We start from the raw sequence: 18,233 nt of genomic DNA on the forward strand, positions 1-18,233 counted from the left end.
AGAACCTCCGGGCTTTGTCCCTTGCTGGCCCTCAGGATTGGGCGGCACTTCCTGTAAACATCTCCCAACCCAGTGGTCCCCAATGTGGTGCCCGTGGGCGCCATGGCGCCCGCCGGGCCATTTATGTGCGCCCGCGGAGCAATCTGGGGTGGCCCCACCCCTGGGCATGTGGCAGTGGCCAGTCCCGGGTGCGTGGCAAGTGCCAGCCCCAGGCGTGCGGCACATGCTTGGCCCCGCCCCCGTACGCGTTGTGCGTGAGCGGCCCCGCCCCCAGGCGCCCGGCAACCCCAAAACGTTGGGGACCACTGCCCCAACCTATTTCACTGGTCTCCTTCAAATCCCTCCTTCAAACTCTCCTTTGTGCTGATGCCTACAAAACATGGACAGCAGTTCAGCTGCTGGAGTGCTGAGCCTGCTGCCTCTTCCTGTTTCCTTGTTCTTCACCCTCTGTCTGTCTCTCTGTAACCATCTCTTGTCCCTTGATTTAATACTTAAATTGTCAGTTCTTTGAGACGGGACAGGGGCTGCCTTTTTTGGTCTGTGTTTGTCCAGCACCTAGACAACAGGGCTCCTGCTTCATGACGAGAGCTCCTAGGAGCTACGGCAACAGGGGACAACTCACCAAGGTTAGCCCCTGGAGGGCCGCCAGGCATTTTATTTACCTGCATCTCCATAGGCATGACTGCTGGAACTCCTGTTGGCTGCAGATTGGAATTCCTGGCCAATGAGAGCGGGAACTGGTGTCCCAGTCTGTGCCACTTCCTGCAGTTCCCATTGGCCAAGAACAGTGATCTGTGGCCAATGGCATAAGAGCATAAGAACGGCAATACTAGGTCAGACCAAAGGACCATCCAGCCCAGTTTCCTGTCTGCCGACAGTGGCCAATACCAAATGCCCCAGAGGGAGGGGACACAACAAATAATCCTCATGTGATCCTGCCCCTGTCTCTCACATCCAGAGAAACAGAGGCTAGGGATACCATTCCTACCCATCCTGGCTAATAGCCATTGATGGACCTAACCTCCATGAATCTACCTAGCTCTTTTTTGAACCCCCTGTTAAAGTTCTAGCCTTCACTGCATCCTCTGGCAAGGAGTTCCACAGGTTGACGATGCGCTGAGTGAAGAAAATCTTCCGTTTGTTTGTTTTAAACTTCAAGAAGCCACATCTGCGGACTCACAGGTAAATAAAGTGCCATTGGCTCATCGGAGCTAACCACCTCCAGCTTATTGTCCACCCCTGAGCTATGGGACACAAATAATCATTATGTATTATTTGATCATGAATGGATGGGAAAGTGGGACTGGCCTGATGGAATATGGGAGGGGAGGCCCCTTCGCCCATGACATTGAGAAATGGATTTGACCAGACATTAGAAAACATTTTAAAGGGAACAGTCTTGCAGCAGGTGGATTGGAATGAACTCTAATGGCCGATTACTGTTTCTGACTGGTCTGAAGCCTGGTCTACGTGCAAAAGTTAGGTTGATACAAGATGCCATGTTCAAGGGTGTGAATTTTTCTCACCTCTGAGCTCTGTGGCTCCACTGAGCTAACCCCTGGTGTAGATCAATGAAAGGATGTTCCATTGACCTAGCTACTGCTGCTTGGGAAGGAGGATGAAATACTCTTTCTGGCACCACGGGAAGCACGTATGCGGGAGTAAACAATGAGAAGTCCTGTGGAACCTTATAGACTAACAGATTTATTGGAGCATAAGATTTTGTGGGAAAAGACCCACTTCATCTTGACATGCATCTGATGAAGTGGGTCTTTGCCCCAAAAGCTTATGCTCCAATAAATCTGTTAGTCTATAAGGTGCCACAGGACTTCTCGTTGTTTATGCAGATTCAGACTAACACGGCTACCCCTCTGATACTTATGCAGGAGTAGTGTAGCTGTAGCTGTAGCTCCTGTCCTTTTGACATGGCCTGATTCCCTTTTTCAAAGCTGAGGTATGAACAGGACGTTTTACAGCTTGTTTCTAGTTGCTGTATAATCCAAGCCATGCCGATCTCGAGGCAGAAAGAAATACAAGCTGGTGTCTACGTGGACTGACACAAATTTAATGCCCCAAATCTGTTAGGAGCCTAGAAAGAGATGTTCAGAATGTGTTATTTATATCCCTATAAGTCAAGCTCTAGGCTTATTTTCTAATAGATTGTTTAGCTCACGTTCTGTTTGCCTTATCCCATCTTCACTTTTCTCGCTGAAAACCATCAGTTTGCCGCTGACCTTACTGTGACTTTTTGCCTCATGAATGTTTATTGATCTAGCCAAGATGTGATTACATAGAAAAGATGTGCTGCAACCCAGAAACGTGTACAACATCCCCTGTATTGCCAAAGGGGATGTAGAAGAAAGGAAGGCAAGTCAGGACAACTGAACACATGTTCCTGAAATGTACATGATTCTAGGGACATGGCAGATTCAGGCAATCCAAGCGGAAGGTCAAGGGTCTGAGGGCAGCGATCGATCCACTGCCCGTTGATTTATCACATCTGATTAGACATTTTAAATCAATTTCTGAGCGCTTTCCCATCAACGCTGATACTCCACCAGGATGAAAAGAGTAGTTGACATCGATGGGAGAGCAGCCCCCAATAACCTAACTACACACGAGATGCCACGGTAAGTAAGCACATCGACTTCAGCTACACTTTTTGCATTGCTGAAGTGAAGTAAATTAGATTGACAGTGGAGATTGGTATAGACAAGGCTTCAGCATCCATAATTAGTAGTTATTTTATTCCAAAGCTTCACTAGGGCTCATTTAAATCAGTGTGACTCTTTTCACAGATGTCAGTAGGTTTTGGAGTGGGCCAGCGTAGTGCTAGGCTTGACTTCATAGCTGATAGGTGAGCAACCAGAATGATTGACGTGGTGCTCAAGAGAGAAACAGAAAATCAGGTGAAATTCACTCCTGTGCTATGGACCTGCACTTGATCTAAGCACTAACTAAATCCTACTCATTAGAACTGGCTGGGGAACAGGATGGGAAAATTGTGGCAATTTCAAATAAATTTTCCCTTGCTGAATTGGGGAGGGGTGTCAAATGCTTGAAAATTTTCCTGCGTTGAACAAATCTTTGGTTCCATGCAATCCAAATATTTTATTTTGATAATTTTTAAACATTTCATTTTTAATTTTTTTAAAATATTTCGTTTTTATTTTATCCTTTAAAAACTTTTTAAAGACTATTTTTTCAATAAATTAACTAAAATTTCAAAACAAAAGGTTACTTTGAACCAAAAAATCCAAACTTTTTATTTAGACAATGTCAAAATAGGATGTTTAGACAATTTAAAAATTTTAATTACTTTTTTTTGAAGTAGAAAGTTTGTCCAGACGGACCCTTTCCCATGTTGGCATTATTAGATGGAAAACCATTTTGTCATAGAATTCCCTACTGGCTTTTCCCATATGAAGAGAGATTAAGAAGACTTGGACTTTCCAGCTTAGAAAAGAGGAGACTAAGGGGGAATATGATAGAGGTCTATAAAATCATGACTGGTATGGGAAAAGTGAATAAGGAAAAGTTATTTACTTATTCCCACAATATTAGAATTAGGGGTCACCAAATGAAATTAATAGGCAGAAGGTTTAAAACAAACAAAAGAAAGTTTTTCTTCAGCGCACAGTCAACCTGTGGAACTCCTTGCCAGAGGATGTGGTGAAGACTAGGACTTTAACAGGGTTCGAAAAAGAACTAGATAGATTCATGGAGGTTAGGTCCATCAATGGCTATTAGCCAGGATGAGTAGGAATGGTGTCCCTAGCCTCTGTTTGTCTGGAAATGGATGACAGGAGAGGTCATGTTATGATTACCTGTTGTGTTTTCTCCTTCTGGGGCATCTGGTATTGGCCACAATCGGCAGACAGGAAACTGGGCTGGATGGACCTTTGGTCTGACACAGTAGGGCCATTCTTATGATCCTATTGAAATGATTATTCCCTCCTCTAAACCTAGACATTGTTTGTTTGTTAGCAGATCACTTATAGGCTTGGCTGATAGCAGTGACTCTTGAAGAAGAATTTGGAAGAGAGTAGTGAGTTGATGGATCATTTTGGGGGAAAGCAGTCTATGGAGAATGGAAGAAAGACAGATGTTTGTGGCACCAATGGACAAAGAGATGGTGGAAGCTGTACAATGATGACGAGAAGTTTGACTATAATAAGGTGGGGGAAGTGTTAATCAGCAGAGATGGGGAAGTGGGGTGATGTGATATGAGTGATGGAGGGAGAATCCTAGCAGCCATGTTTTGAATGGATGGGCAGACTGGCTTGGGAGGCCAGAAAAGTGAAGGTTGCAATAATCTAGATGGGAGATGATGATGAGATGAGCTAATGGAGGAGGAAAAGAGGACGGTGTTGTAGAAACCCAGGGCAAACGAGGAGGGTGTGATCAGTGGTGTCAACACAGAAGGGTGCTCAACAAGGATGAGGTTGGATTAGAAGTCTGAGATGTGGCAACAAAGGGGTCATTAGAGACCTGTGTTTCACATCACTACTCAGACAACTGAGTTTTGTTGCAAACCATTCCCCTTTCATTTGTCTGATCAAAACACTCTATAGAAGGGAACTTTCCTTATGGGAAAGCCCTACAGACTATAGAAAGTGATAACCTTTCTGATAGGGGGGTTTGAAAAATGAATAGCTATTAATAAGCCAATAAAAATTAGATTCTCTTTATTAAAATCCCTATTGATCCAGATCACACGGATAACTGTGGATTAGCAAATTTGCATTGTTTTAAGTATATCAAGATATTTGGATCATCCCTGGAAAGTAGTAGCAGCTCATGGGGTGGCGAGAAGTAGGGAAAGACAGGCCCTTATTTGATACTGTGTCTTCCCTTTAGTTCAGAGGACACATGAAAGGCAATTTAAAAATTGTGCAAAGGAAGTGATTTCTATTTAGGACTCCTTGTTACACTAAGATGAAGAAAGGCCTCAGTGTATGATGCCTGGTGCATCAATTTAATAAAGGCTACTAAACAAGATGCAAGGAGAGCTTAGAATAAAAGCTGATCTGTTAAAGACTTGATGAAGCCTATCTCTGTGCAGAGTTAAGTACTGTCACATGCACTCAGTTAAGGCCAAATCTGCAGCTGCTGGGTACTGCAGTAGCTCCATCCAAATCTATTGGGCTACATTGGTTTATGCAAGCTATATATCTGGCCCTAATTAGTCTTGTGTCAAAAGCATGTTCCTTTAACAGCATATTAACATGCACACTCCCAGCAGAAACAAAATGTGATTTCTCAAGAATATCTCCGATGAAAAGCATCAGGAGTGTTGTGTCAGTACTTGAACAATAGTCCATATGTGTGGCTCCCCCCCCCACCCCACTGGCTTGATTTTCTGTCTACAGAAGTTTAGAATACATAACTTTAGCACCTCTTGAAGGTGGAAAGCCAAAGACGGTCCAATGGCATTCTACTGGTGACTGAATTGTGACAACGGTAAAGTGAAACATTAACAAGAGTTAAATAAACAGGCAGGGTCGCTCAGCAAGATTAATTTTCAGCCACGCAGGGTTGGGATCAAGCAGAGCATAAGAAATTGCAAACATGGCAAAGGAGAAAGGCACAAAGGAAACAGCAAAGCAAAAGCCAGCTGGTAAGAGATTTTATTCTTGTTTTCCTTGCTAATTAAAGAAAAGAGAGAATGCAAAGAAAATGGGGAGGAGTTTAGCAGGATAGGGGCTGTTTCATCTTATTTGGTTTCATGGTTATAGAATGGGACAGAGGGTGGGGGACAGGGGTTGTCAAGATTCCAGCATTTGAATCCTTACTCTCCCACTAATATGCTGCTTAGCATTGGGCAAATGGCTTAAATTAATTGAACCAGCTTGTCAGATAGTGTGAATCAGTGTAACTCCATTTCTGTCAATCTAGTTATGATGTTTCACATCATCTGGCCCTTTGTATCTGAGTTCCTCAGAAAGTTTACTCTTATAAAAATTCAAGATTCCAACCGGCACAGAATTATTATTGCCTTAGGAGGAAACAAATGAGTATTTAAGAGTAATTAACCACTGAAACAATTTATCGAGGGTTTGGGTGAGGTCCGCATGAGTGGCAATTTTTAACTCCAGTTTGGACGTGTTTCTAAAGGATCTCTCTGGGAAGTATTTTGGGGAAGTTCCTTAACCTGTGCTATATAGAAGGTCAGACTAGATGATCACTGTGTTCCCTTCTGATCTTGAATCTCTGAATCAAGTCGAAAAGACGGTCATAAAAACAATGAAAATATTGCAGTGAATGGTGTCACTAAGGGTATGTCTACACTGCAACACTATTTTGAAATAACTAGCACTACTCTGAAATAACTTAGTCCGTGTCTACATAGCAGGCAGTAATTCTGAAATAGTGTCAAAATTCTGTCAAGCTGGAGGACTTCTTACTCTGACTCCTGTAACTCTCATTGTACGAGGAGTAAGGGAAGTCGGAGGAAGAGTGCTCTGTTTTGAAATAAGTGCTGTGAAGACATTCCCTATTTCGAAATAAGATACGCAATTGACGTAGCTCAATTTGCGTAGCTTATTTCGAGTTAAGCCCTGCAATGTAGACAGAAGAGCAAACCTTTGAATACACACATACATTGGCTAGGGGACAGTAAGCAAAATACCTTGGGAAGTGATGCTGACTAAAGGAGATTATACCTTAGAGTTGAGAAAACCAACCCATCTCAATTGCAATGGGCCCCCACTATGTATTACTCATTGGTCAGCTTTTCACTGACACACCTCCTGGTCCACCTTGTCTTTTCCAGGGTCTTTGAGAATTCTTTCTGATCCCAGCATAGCATATTCCATTCTCCCCTGGATGGATCCAAGTTGGGGGTGTTCCCCAATAAATAGCTTTTCTATTTTTTTCCTGCAGGACTTTTATCTGTGTCAGCTATTTACCTTTCTGGTGTAGTTCCTATAATAAGAGCTATATATAGATACAAAATTATATCCGGAGAGTGGTAGACCAATGTGCTGCTCCTTTCCCCACTGTGGTGCCCAGCAGAGCCCTGCCACACAGCAGATATCGGTTTATATTCATAGTTTTAGATATACATTTGTATTCTTCATGGGGCGCTACCTATTACAGGCCCCTTTTGATCTAACTCATAGTACAAGTCATGCCTCACAACAACCAAACACACAGCAGTCTGCACCATAACAAGTAATACCAGCATTCCCAGTTTGTCATGCCAACGACGGGGATCCAAGGTATTAAAAGCAAGTGAGAAACTACAGTGGGTATCAGATCTGCAGGACTGGAGAAGAATAACTATGGAAAATGGCCCAATTATGAATTAACTGGAATGAATTTGAAACAGCTAACTGAAGGTCATGGTGGCTTCTCCATCCTGGACAATTTTTTATATAAAGATAGGATGTTTTTCTAAACTATTTGTTTCTGGGGACATTTTTGGGGAAGTCTGTGTAATATAGCTGGACAGAAGATTTGATCCCAGTGGTCCCTTTTGACTTTGGAATCTATGAATTCTGAACCATAATGTGCCATTAAAGCCCCCTATAAGTACTACACAGACATCTGTTGGGTGGCAATTACAGCTACTGTAGAACCTCAGCATTACAAACTCACTGATCAACCACACGTCTCGTACACACAAGCAAGTGTCGCACGGTGTTAAACGTAAACTAGTAAAAATATAAAGGGAAAGTTAAAAAAAGATTTGACAAGGTAAGGAAACTGTCTCTGTGCTTGTCTTGTTTAAGTTAAGCTGTCTAAAAGCAGCATTTTTCTTCTTCATAGTACAGTTTCAAAGCTGTATTAAGTCCATGTTGAGTTGTACTCTTTTGAAAAAATAGCCATAACATTTTGCTCAGAGTTACAAACAACCTCCATTCCTGAGGTGTTCATAATGCTGAGGTTCATTAAACAGCTTCCCCAGATGTATTATAAAGAACCACCCTGTTATAGAGAAGATAGGAAATCTACCTTGACAAGAAGCAATCCTGAATCTAGCTCTTACCTATTAGGATTGATTGGACACATGATATTTATGTGATATTATTGACTGTGGGCTACTTCGGTGTAACCTGCTGAGGAACGGTTTAATAGACCACCGGGTATTCCGTTCAAGGAAGTCTACCTTGGGAGCTGAGAAACTTGGAGTTTGCTTCAACTCCTATTAAAGTCAATCAGTATTTTATTGACTTCAGTGGTAATTGGACGAGGCATTGGGCCAGGATGGTGCTGTGAGAGTGTGATTTGAAGTATTCATTCTGATGGCTTAAGAATGAGTGCTATGCACTGCAAAATGACAAAAGGACAAAATTAATCCTGAGCCAGATCCAAAAACTGGCCCATTGAACTATTTCTACTAAAAATATCTTAAAATGTATAAATTAGACATAGTCTTGAGTCAGATTATAATCTTACTTGCACTGGTTTAAAACCAATGTCACTCCATTGGCTTTTCTTTCCTGATGCTGTTGTAACTAATGGGAGAATCAGCATAACAGAATGAAAGGAGTTTGTAACAAATGTAAATGATCCAGTGTTGTTCTGTATTCGTTTGCATCTCCCCTGATTTTAGCTATTTTCAGATTTATTATCTTAATTCTGCAAAATCAGAGCTCATTTACACTACAGGATCTATTTCAGCGCAAGTATATTGGCTTAACCCTGGGTGTGTCTAGACTACATGGCTCCGTCGACAGAGCCATGTAGATGAGTTTACTAGACATAGCAAAATGAAGCGGCGATTTAAATAATCGCGGCTTCATTTACATCAAAATGGCCGCCGCGCTGTGCCGATCAGCTGATTGTTGGCACAGCGCGGTAGTCTAGACGGGGATCAGCCGACCCCAGAACCCTTTGTCGTCAGATCCTGTAAGCCTCGTTTCACAAGGCATAAAGAATCTGATGACAAAGGGTTCTGGAGTCGGCTGATCCCCATCTAGACTACCTTGCTGCACTGGCAATCAGCTGATTGGCACAGCGCGGCGGCCATTTTGATGTAAATGAAGCGGCGATTATTTAAATCACCGCTTCATTTTGCTATGTCTAGTAAACTCATCTACGTGGCCCCGTCGACGCAGCCATATAGTCTAGACACACCCCCTGTTTGTAGATGCAGTGTAAGATGATAGGAGGAGGAGGAGATCTTTGCTTGTATCTGAATGACATTAGCAATGCCAACAGAAGTTCCTTTCTGTCAGCATAGCTGCATCTACACTGCGGGGTTTTCTAGACATAGCTCTGTTGGGAGGTGTGTGGTTTTTTTCATTCCGGCAGTAAAAGTTTTAGGTATAGACTAGGCCTCTTTTTCAACATCCTATGAAATAACACGGCTTGCCTATGATATGAATTCCTTTTCTTCTGTCTGCTAATCTCTGTTGGTCATTAATGGTGTCAATCTCTGCAATGCTTTTGATAAACTGGGTGCTAAGCTCAGTGCTTGATATAAGTTTTGTGACTGGTTCTAAGTAAATCACAAGAGAAAAGTATTCTTACTGATGATTCCGGTGCAGGGAGGAAAGCCATCAAGAAATTGGTGGGGCTTCCCTTTAGGATCAGAAGGCTGTTTTTCTGAGCTTGTGTGGGACCAGGGTCCGGCTGTCCAGATACAAGATGGTAATGGTCAGCCCTGGGTGTCTCTAGACAGGGCAAAGTCGTGGATCTTGGGGAAGGGAGGAGAGAAGTTCTTCAGGGAGTTGTGGTGGGTATGGCAATGAAAGATGGGAAATTCCAGGAGGACATGCATATGGGGTTTTATAGCAGGCACAGCCAAGTGCTGCAAGAGGGACAATGCATCAGGGATATTTTTTGTGGAACAGCGCTCCTGAGGGGTCCCCAATGCAGGGCATTGATGGGGGGAGGCAGTCTATTGGTCCAAACTTGCAAGAAGCTGAATGTCCTTCACTCCCATTATCTTCAGTGGGAATCAAGGGATCGCTGGCCAGTGCAGGGGGCATTCAGCACCACAGGGACCCTATGGGGAGACTCCAGAATGACCTTGCTGAAGAGTTTCTACAGGGGGAGGGGATAGGGCAGTGAATTGGGGAGTCTACTTGGGGCTGTTCTGGTGGAGCCTGGGGAAGGGCTCTGCAGAGGGGGCCTTACAGTGGAATGCAGAATTATTGTGGGAGCTGAATGGGAGAAAATAGCATGTGTGTCTATATCTGAGAGCAGAGTGGGACATGCTTAATGGGGTGTAGGAGTCCATAAGGTCTGTAAGGGAAAGGTTTGTGCAGCAAATAATAACCCACAGCTTGTTAGAGAGACAAGGTGGGTGAGTTAATGTCTTTTATGTTGCCACTGTGCTATCCATGTGGTACTTTTCTCCAGCCCACCATTTAGCTCTGGAACAAGTTTAATAAATATGTTATTCCCGAGACTGGCCAGAGTTGCAAACTTTGCTCCTAAATCTCAACTTTCGCTAGCTCCAAGGTTGTTTGGGTCAGGCATGTGTGCTTGGGCTCATATCCTTGTGGCACACAGTTCTTTGTCGGGCTAGTTTCCGCGCAATAGTCAGGGGAGTGCCAAATGAACAAAGGAAAATGCTGAGAACCCAAATCCGTTAGCGATTGAGGATGAGTTACTACAACAGCTCTGTTGTTGTCATTCATAGTAGCATCCCACCAGTGCAGAAATGTGCTTGATTAGGGTTAACTTAACTGAATCAAACTCAGAGCCCTGTGGTTGGAAGTCTTCCCAGTCAACTCACAACAGCCACATACCATGGTGTGAGACGAAGCGAAAAGGGAGATGAACGCTTTTCAGAAAAACAAATCCAAGGAAACTTTCTTCACTTTTATTCCTGCAGGAGATGACCCCCCAAAAACAGCTTTCTCTTCTCGGAAAAAGGTCCCAGTGAGTATTACATCTGGCTTCTCTTTTTTTGCTTGCTGTTTCGTTCACTCCAAACCTTGCAGGATCTCTCTGTTCCTTCCCTGTCATGCTGTGCCTGCAGACAGACACTCCTTCTTGCCTCAGATTGGAATGAGTACTAAAAACTCAAAACAAAATCCCCTCTGCTAACCTGATTAAATTAAGAAAAGGCAGCTTATGTGGGAAAATGAGCTATCAGTTTCTTTGGGAAATGCAGGTTTGATTCCTGCTTTTTTCCTGAAGGCTCTTTCTATTGCTGGATGGTTTCTTTGAAATAAAGATTTAGAGGTTAGAGAGGCGTGTAGGGTCTCTGGAGCAGACCGATGTATTTGCACAATGTATTGTAAAGTCATTATAGAGGCTATTTCCAGATGCTGCTCAGTGGTAAAACAGATGTGATAGCCAGCACCTCACATTCCAGTGCTCCCTCTCCAGAGCAAGAGACTCTGGTTCAAATTTTCAGCCAGATCTAGCGACTCATTTTCTCAGCTTTGACATGTGTGCAGGTTAGTTCTCATCATGCGAATGAGACCTATGGTTTTTGTCCACTGAGCCTAAACTTTACTTTTTCTGGACCTGGCATCTGGGAACCATAAAAATGGCTAAAATTTTGTGCTTGCAAATGGGAACATTTGCTTTTACTTCTTAAGTCAATGGGAGTTGGGTACCTTAAGATACTTTGGAGGATCTGTGCCCTAAATCAGTTTACAGACAGTGTCATACATGGCCTGAGTTTCAAAGGTGATGACAGTCAACTTCCTTGGAATCTGTGAGTGTCCAACACTTCTACAAGTCATGCCCACATCTAGGTAACAGATTCTTCCACTTCTGTATGCTTGGAGCAGTGAACTACTCCAAGAGAAGAATCATTGATTACAATGCGGAATAAAGTGCTACTTCTCAGTGTCAGTAAGCATGGCTGAAACTGCCCCTAAATATGGATTTAGGGGTCTCATTTTAAATAGCCATGTTTGAAAGGCCCCAGGGTTACAAAGCAAGTCCCTGACAGAGCGGGGACAACTGAGGATTTCTTCACTGTGTTTGTTTATTTCTCTGAATTATGCTGCCTCCTCCTGCTTCCTAGATGACACACATGCTGATGCAACATCAGTTTGGGAAGGTGCCACTTAATTCGTTCCTCGCTTTACAATATTCCCATATCATGATGCTGAGGCCAAAGCTAAACAGACAATTGCTACATGCAGCATTAGCGGTTACTGCTGGGTAAAGTTTATCAGATGAAACTATTTTTCACTGAAACATTTTGTTTCAGCAAAACATTTTACAAATTTGTGCTGAATCTGCCATTGTTTTGATTGGAAGACAAGATTGTTTTTCCTTAAAAATCAAAATGTTTTGTTTCATTAGAAATGTTTTGTTTTGAAACAAAAGCATTTTGATTTCTTTTGATTTCACAATGACTGTTCATTTTGAAATTTACTTCAATTTTATTAAAAAAATTAGAAAATCAAAAAATCCTGTGTTTTGCTGCAAGTGAAACAAAATAGTACGTGTCCCAAAATGATTTTATGTTTGGTCAAAAACTTTTTGTTTCTGGTGGACCCGAAGCAACCCATCACCACCACCCAGACTTTTTCAAATGGCCAGAGAGAAAAAAAGTCAGTTACTTGAAAAACTCTGTGAGGCTATGTCTAGACTGCAGGCTTCTGTCGAAAGAAGCTTTTCTGGAAGAGATCTTCCGAAAAAACTTCTTCCGAAAGAGAGTGTCCATACTGAATGGATTCTGGATGCTATCTCACATGTAAGCTGTGATTACTATGGGCGGAATGGCCACCAGGGCACATGTGCATTTTTCTCTTTCCTCTTCTTGTGAAAGAACTCCCTCTTCCCCATCTACACACACACCTTTTTCCAAAAGAGCTCTTTCGGAAAAAGGCTTCTTCTTCATAGAAAGAGGTTTACCAAAGTGAGAAAAACCCCTCTCTTCTTTTGATTTTATTTCAAAAGAACGCAATTGCAATGTGGACGTAAGTGAAGTTTTTTCAGAAAACCAGCAATTTTTCCAAAAAAACAAACAAACCTTGACTAGTGTGAACGAGACGTACACTAATGGCAGTAAGTGTCTGTCAAATTGGGCCCTAAATTTGCAACTTTTTAGATTTCCTGCATGCTAGTAGCACAAGACTATGAAAATCAGGAATCAAATTTTTGGGTGGGCAGAAACGTTCATGTAATATAATTTATTTCTATATGCAAAAAAAAAAAAAAAAAAGAATTCCATACTTCACTTTCTCTGCTTTTTATTGATTATAAATAGCTTGTTGGAGAAAGGCAGACTTTATACTCTGGGGTGTGAATATGCAGAAGGGGCTAACCTGTGGGAAGGGAAGGGGAGGGGACCCCTGGAGGGAAGCCCAGCCCTCGAAGGAGTAGCAGATGAACTCTGGCTCCTGCCCTTTGAAGGAGGAGTAGCCATGGGAGTGAGAGAGCTGAAGGAAGTCCAGGCTGCAGTTGGTGGAATTTGTCTACATTATAGTGTTTTTTTCGGAAAAAGCTATGCAAATTGTAGACTTAGACGTAGTGTAGACGTAGCCTGAGGGAGTAACAGGTGATCCACCCTGGAGAGACTTGACTGCAGCAGTAACTACAGCTTGCAGGGAGCACCCCATCATCAGGGCCTGACTTTCACCAGGGTGCCAGCACTGCAAGGCAAGATGTGGGCTTTGAACTCCTTGGAATTCAGGGTGTTTACCTGTGTGGGTTCGGCCTGGCTGCATCTCCAACATCAGTGGCACATGGCTGATGGGATGATGTCGCTGAGTCCAGTGCTTTGCACCAAGCCAGCTTGTTCCTGTTTGTTTCCCATAGAAACTATGTGGCACCAACTACCCACTCAGCATTGCCTTCATTGTGGTGAACGAGTTCTGTGAGCGCTTCTCCTACTATGGCATGAAAGGTACAAAGTGTATCTAATAACCCTGCTTTACTTTTCTTGACACGGCCCCTCACACCCTGGTCTGTTGTTCTCACAGATACTTCCCTTGCTGTACTATATGTTGACTCAGAGTGGTTCAAATTGACAGTTTAACTAACTTAAATCAAATGTGCCAGGTTTCCCAGTAATTTCTAATTTTGTCCATGGACTCTGGTTTGTGTGTGATTTACATTTAGACGGGGGCTCACATGCATTTACATGAGCAACGTGATCAACTATATGGGCAAGGACATGCTCACCCAAAACTGGCTTGTGCGAATTCAGAGGCGAGGATTGTCCTGGTTGAAAAATCTGACCCTTTCTGCACTTTGGACACCAGTACACTAACAAGTAAAGGGGGCCTGAAACCAGAAAAAGCCAGTCTTAACCCCTCCCAATTTCAAGCAGTGGGAGAGTCAGATTTGAAACCACAGATCCACATTTGCAACTACAAGTTTGGTTTCAGATCAGATGCCAAACTGGGATTTGCAGATTTGTGGACAATAATGAATTCTAATGCAAATTTTAATCCTTGAGATGGCATCAAAATGAGCCCCCATCTAAATCTGATCCAAATACCGCCTCCACGGGTCACCTTTACTTAGCGGGTGCAGCACAATCCTTCTCAGCCACTGTTCCGGCCCTCAGGCTAGTGAAGCTGCTTCTCTTCCGCATATCTATGCAGATTTCTAAGCAGCTGGATCTGCATAAATGCAAATCCCGTAGCCCTGCCGGGGTCTCCCTTGAATCTGATCTTGCACATCAGTCAGGACGGCAATCCTTGGCTCAGCCTTACACACAAGGAGTGAATGTCACCCTTACCAAATATTCTCAGGTGGCAGACATCCAGATCCTGTCCCAGTACAAAACCAAGCCCCAGCTGAACTGAAGTGCAATGTTATAAAAGAAAACAAGCCCATTACGTCATCTCACTGTCCACTTGTCAGTACGGAGCTGTTGTAGACCACTGTTTCTCAGGGCAAGTGTCCATGGTAAGGGTGTTAAATTGTGGTTAATTGACTAGTTGAGTAGTCGATGGAATTTCCATCGACTACTCAACTAGTTGATAGGCACTTCCACATTCCTTCTTTGAAATGTACAAAGGCTCTTGTACATTTCAAAGAAGGAATGCGGAACTCCGCGTCCAGCCCAGGGCCAGCGGGAAGTCCCACTGACTCCGGGCTGCACGTGGGTGTACCTGCTTTGAAAAGTACAAGAGTCCTCAGCGCAGGTTCATATGCATTTCAAAGCCATGGAGTCTGGCCTTTCAAAGTCTGCATGCTGCACAGAGTCCAGGATCAGCTGGGGAAGTATAGCTCAGTGGTTTGAGCATTGGCCTGCTAAACCCAGGGTTGTGAGTTTAATCCTTGCAGAGACCATTTGGGGCAAAAATTTGGTCCTGCTGTGAAGGTAGGGGACTGGACTTGATGATCTTTCAAGGTCCCTTCCAGTTCTAGGAACTAGGCAATCTCCATTGATTATGAGCCACCTTGCAGGGCTGACTTATCCATTAGGCACAGTGCCTGGGGCCCACAAAAATGTTTTAATTTCTTTTAAAATCAGAAGGAAAAAAAAATGAACTTTTAGGGTCGAAGAAAATGTTTTAATTTTTTTCTCACATCAGAAAAAAATGAAACTTTTAGGGCCCACGAAAATCTATTAAATTTTGCCTAAAACAGAAAAAAAATAAAATGTTGAAGTATTTAAAGTTATATCAAAAATAAGTTTTAATACTTTTTTTTATGGAGGAAAGGGCCCACAAAGGCAAAAGTGCCTAGGGCCCACAAAAGTCATAATGTGGCCCTGCCACCTTGTTCACCTGCCTGGGCGTGTGTGGATTATCTGACCGGTTTCATTTTTTCCCCTTATTTTCAAGCTGTGCTGACGTTGTATTTTCTCAATTTCCTTCACTGGGATGAGAACCTGTCCACCACTGTCTACCATGCCTTTTCGGGGCTGTGTTATTTCACGCCTGTCATCGGAGCGCTCATCGCCGACACATGGCTGGGAAAATTCAAGTAAGGAAGGAAATCTCTTTAGTTTAAATATACTAACAGCCATTCGCGCGCACACACCCCTATAATGAGTGGACAGCAGATCTGCTTATTAAAAGCTATTGTTTTCAGGGTCACCATAAAATAAACACTTCTGCACCCGCACACAGGGAGTTGTGATGCGTATATCGGGGTGGCACACTCCAGTGGTGTTGAGACATAAGATTCACTGGGACCCTGTGAGGCTCAAGGTAGAAGCCGAGAGAGAGAGATGCTGGAACGCTACTTTTCATAACACTCTGCATTTCTCTTCCATCGAAGTCTCGATACATTATTTACAATGATTAATAAATTAAACCTCGTCAGTCCCCTCTGAGACAGGCAAGCATCACTCTCGCCAGTTTACTGTTGAGGAATCCAGGCGATTAACGTGTGAGTTGCCCAAGGTGAGGGCAGAGGTAAGGATGCAGGAATGCTGCTTCCCAGGCCTGTGTTCCAATGTCTAGACTGTGTTGTCTTCTCCAAAACAACACGAAGTTCTCCCTTCTTTCCAGAATGGAGCATGGACTTCCAGTGTCCTCGAAAAAAAGGTCCAAACAAGAAAAAATGGGTGTGGATCCCTCTTCCTACTAGCACAGGGGTGGGCAATTTTTTTTGGCCTGAGGGCCACAGCAGGGTTCAGAAATTGTATAGAGGACCAGGTAGGGGAGGCTGTGCCTCCCCAAACAGATAGGCATGGCCCAGCGCCCGTTCCCATCTGTATCCTCTGCCCCTATCCAACTCCCCTGACTGTCCCCTGGAACTCCTGCTCCATCCAACCTTCCCTGCTCCCCAACCCTGACCACCCCCCAGGACCATTCTGCTCCCTGCCCCCTGACTGTACCACCTGGACGCATCACCCAGAGCACCAGCCATGCAGTCCTGGTGTTGGGGAGCCAAGGCTGTGGGGGAAGAGGAACAGAAGGAGAGGGGCCAGGGATTAGCATCCCTGGGGTTAGCATCCCCGATTGGGAGTTGGAGACTGGACAGAAGGGTCTGGCAGGCTGGATGGGGCCCGAGAGCAGCAGTTTGCCCCACTCTGGGCTAGCATATTCCTAACAGGCTGCCAACATCCTCTTCCATAATGCTTAAATCCAGCTTCCAAAACTCCCTGGTCCATTCAAAACCTCCATTCACACTGAAGGTTTTATTTTGCAGCTTGGTTAGCCAAGTGTAACGGCTGAGTTCACTGATATGCAAGGGTGTCTGTGATCTGATAGATAGAAGTCCTCAAGCTCTTACATATTAGGAGCTCAGAGGAGACTTTCCCTAAGGGGCATCTTATGCCCCAGCTGCCTGCTGCAGGGTTTCTTTCTCTGAAGTAGCAGGTGCTGGCCACTGATGAAGACAGACTGCTGGACAAGACGGAGTCTGTTCCTGACTGGCAATTCTTACGTTCTATGAATTAGCTGAGTCATTTGGGATTGGAACTCGTTCCAGGCTGCGCTGGTTCCCAACTTCTTCTGTGGCCACTGGATCACAAGTTGTCTTCTAGAGCATCCGCTGCCCATTGTGTCATCCTAACCACGGCATCTGTCAATGCTGGCTTTAAATACATCCGCCTGAAACACAGAAACTCTTTAGAGTACATGGACATACCGTCTACATATACAGCCTCCAAAGTCTGCATTCATTTGACAGGCAGGCCGGAGAATGCCCGTGGTTTAATCAACTACATATGACCAGGATAGCCACCTCAAATAGCATTTTGAACAGGAACAAGGTTAGTTAATTCCACCTGGAGACCTGAATCTTCACAAACCAATATCTGTCCCTTTCTGTTCATTTTAACCCCACCATCTGACTCTGTTTCTTTCCTATGATACTTTCAGTGCTGAGACAAGAGTTACAGGCTTTGCAGAGGCCAGCTCTATGGACTGGCCAGTTACACTGGGATTGCTTGACATTCCCACTGGTATCAAGAAATGGACACATATCACGCAAGTATATTCAGCTTCTACTGTTTTCTTTCTTCTTAGGACCATCATCTACCTCTCCATTGTTTATGTGATTGGCCATGTGATAAAGTCTGTCGGTGCAATACCAACTGTGGGAAACCAGATGGTTCATGTGTAAGTAAGTCTTGGACCTGGTGTTTAGATACTTTATTATAGTTATTCATTTAGTTATTCACCCAAATAGGCCTCTCCAATGGTGTCTTCCCTTTGTCAGGCTATCAGCTTTTGGGATTTGCACCAGATGCTTTAATTCATCTGCATCCTGCAGTTTATGCAGCTTCCTAATCATAAACCAAGCAGGTAACTTGCTCTAGAAATAATGGCCAGTCTTGAGACCGTCTAAGAAAAATTCAGGCACAATGATGTGTGTGAAATTTAGGGGGAAACATGTGTCTGTCAGAGGAACATGAAATCTCCAGTTAGAGCACATGTCCAAAACAGACTGGCAGG

At 43.8% G+C, this 18,233-nt stretch overlaps 1 protein-coding gene across 4 annotated transcripts in view; it reads left to right on the forward strand.

Moving 5' to 3' along the window:
* SLC15A2 (solute carrier family 15 member 2) overlaps positions 1 to 18,233 on the forward strand; it is a 137,461-nt gene that overhangs the window by 71,304 nt on the left and 47,924 nt on the right. Inside the window, exons 1-5 of one of the 4 annotated variants that reach the window (XM_006137688.5) lie at positions 5,503 to 5,620; positions 10,793 to 10,839; positions 13,687 to 13,774; positions 15,669 to 15,810; positions 17,805 to 17,897. In XM_006137688.5, coding sequence (XP_006137750.3) covers positions 5,572 to 5,620; positions 10,793 to 10,839; positions 13,687 to 13,774; positions 15,669 to 15,810; positions 17,805 to 17,897 — 419 coding nt within the window. In that variant the 5' untranslated portion in view covers positions 5,503 to 5,571. Of the gene's footprint in view, positions 1 to 5,502; positions 5,621 to 10,612; positions 10,840 to 13,686; positions 13,775 to 15,668; positions 15,811 to 17,804; positions 17,898 to 18,233 lie in introns of those variants that run through there. The other 3 variants (XM_075933107.2, XM_006137687.5, XM_075933108.2) reach the window with 3 other exon arrangements.

Source organism: Pelodiscus sinensis, chromosome 7 (genome assembly GCF_052426305.1).
Source record: "Pelodiscus sinensis isolate ZL-2025 chromosome 7, ASM5242630v1, whole genome shotgun sequence".
NCBI classification, from domain to species: domain Eukaryota; kingdom Metazoa; phylum Chordata; order Testudines; family Trionychidae; genus Pelodiscus; species Pelodiscus sinensis.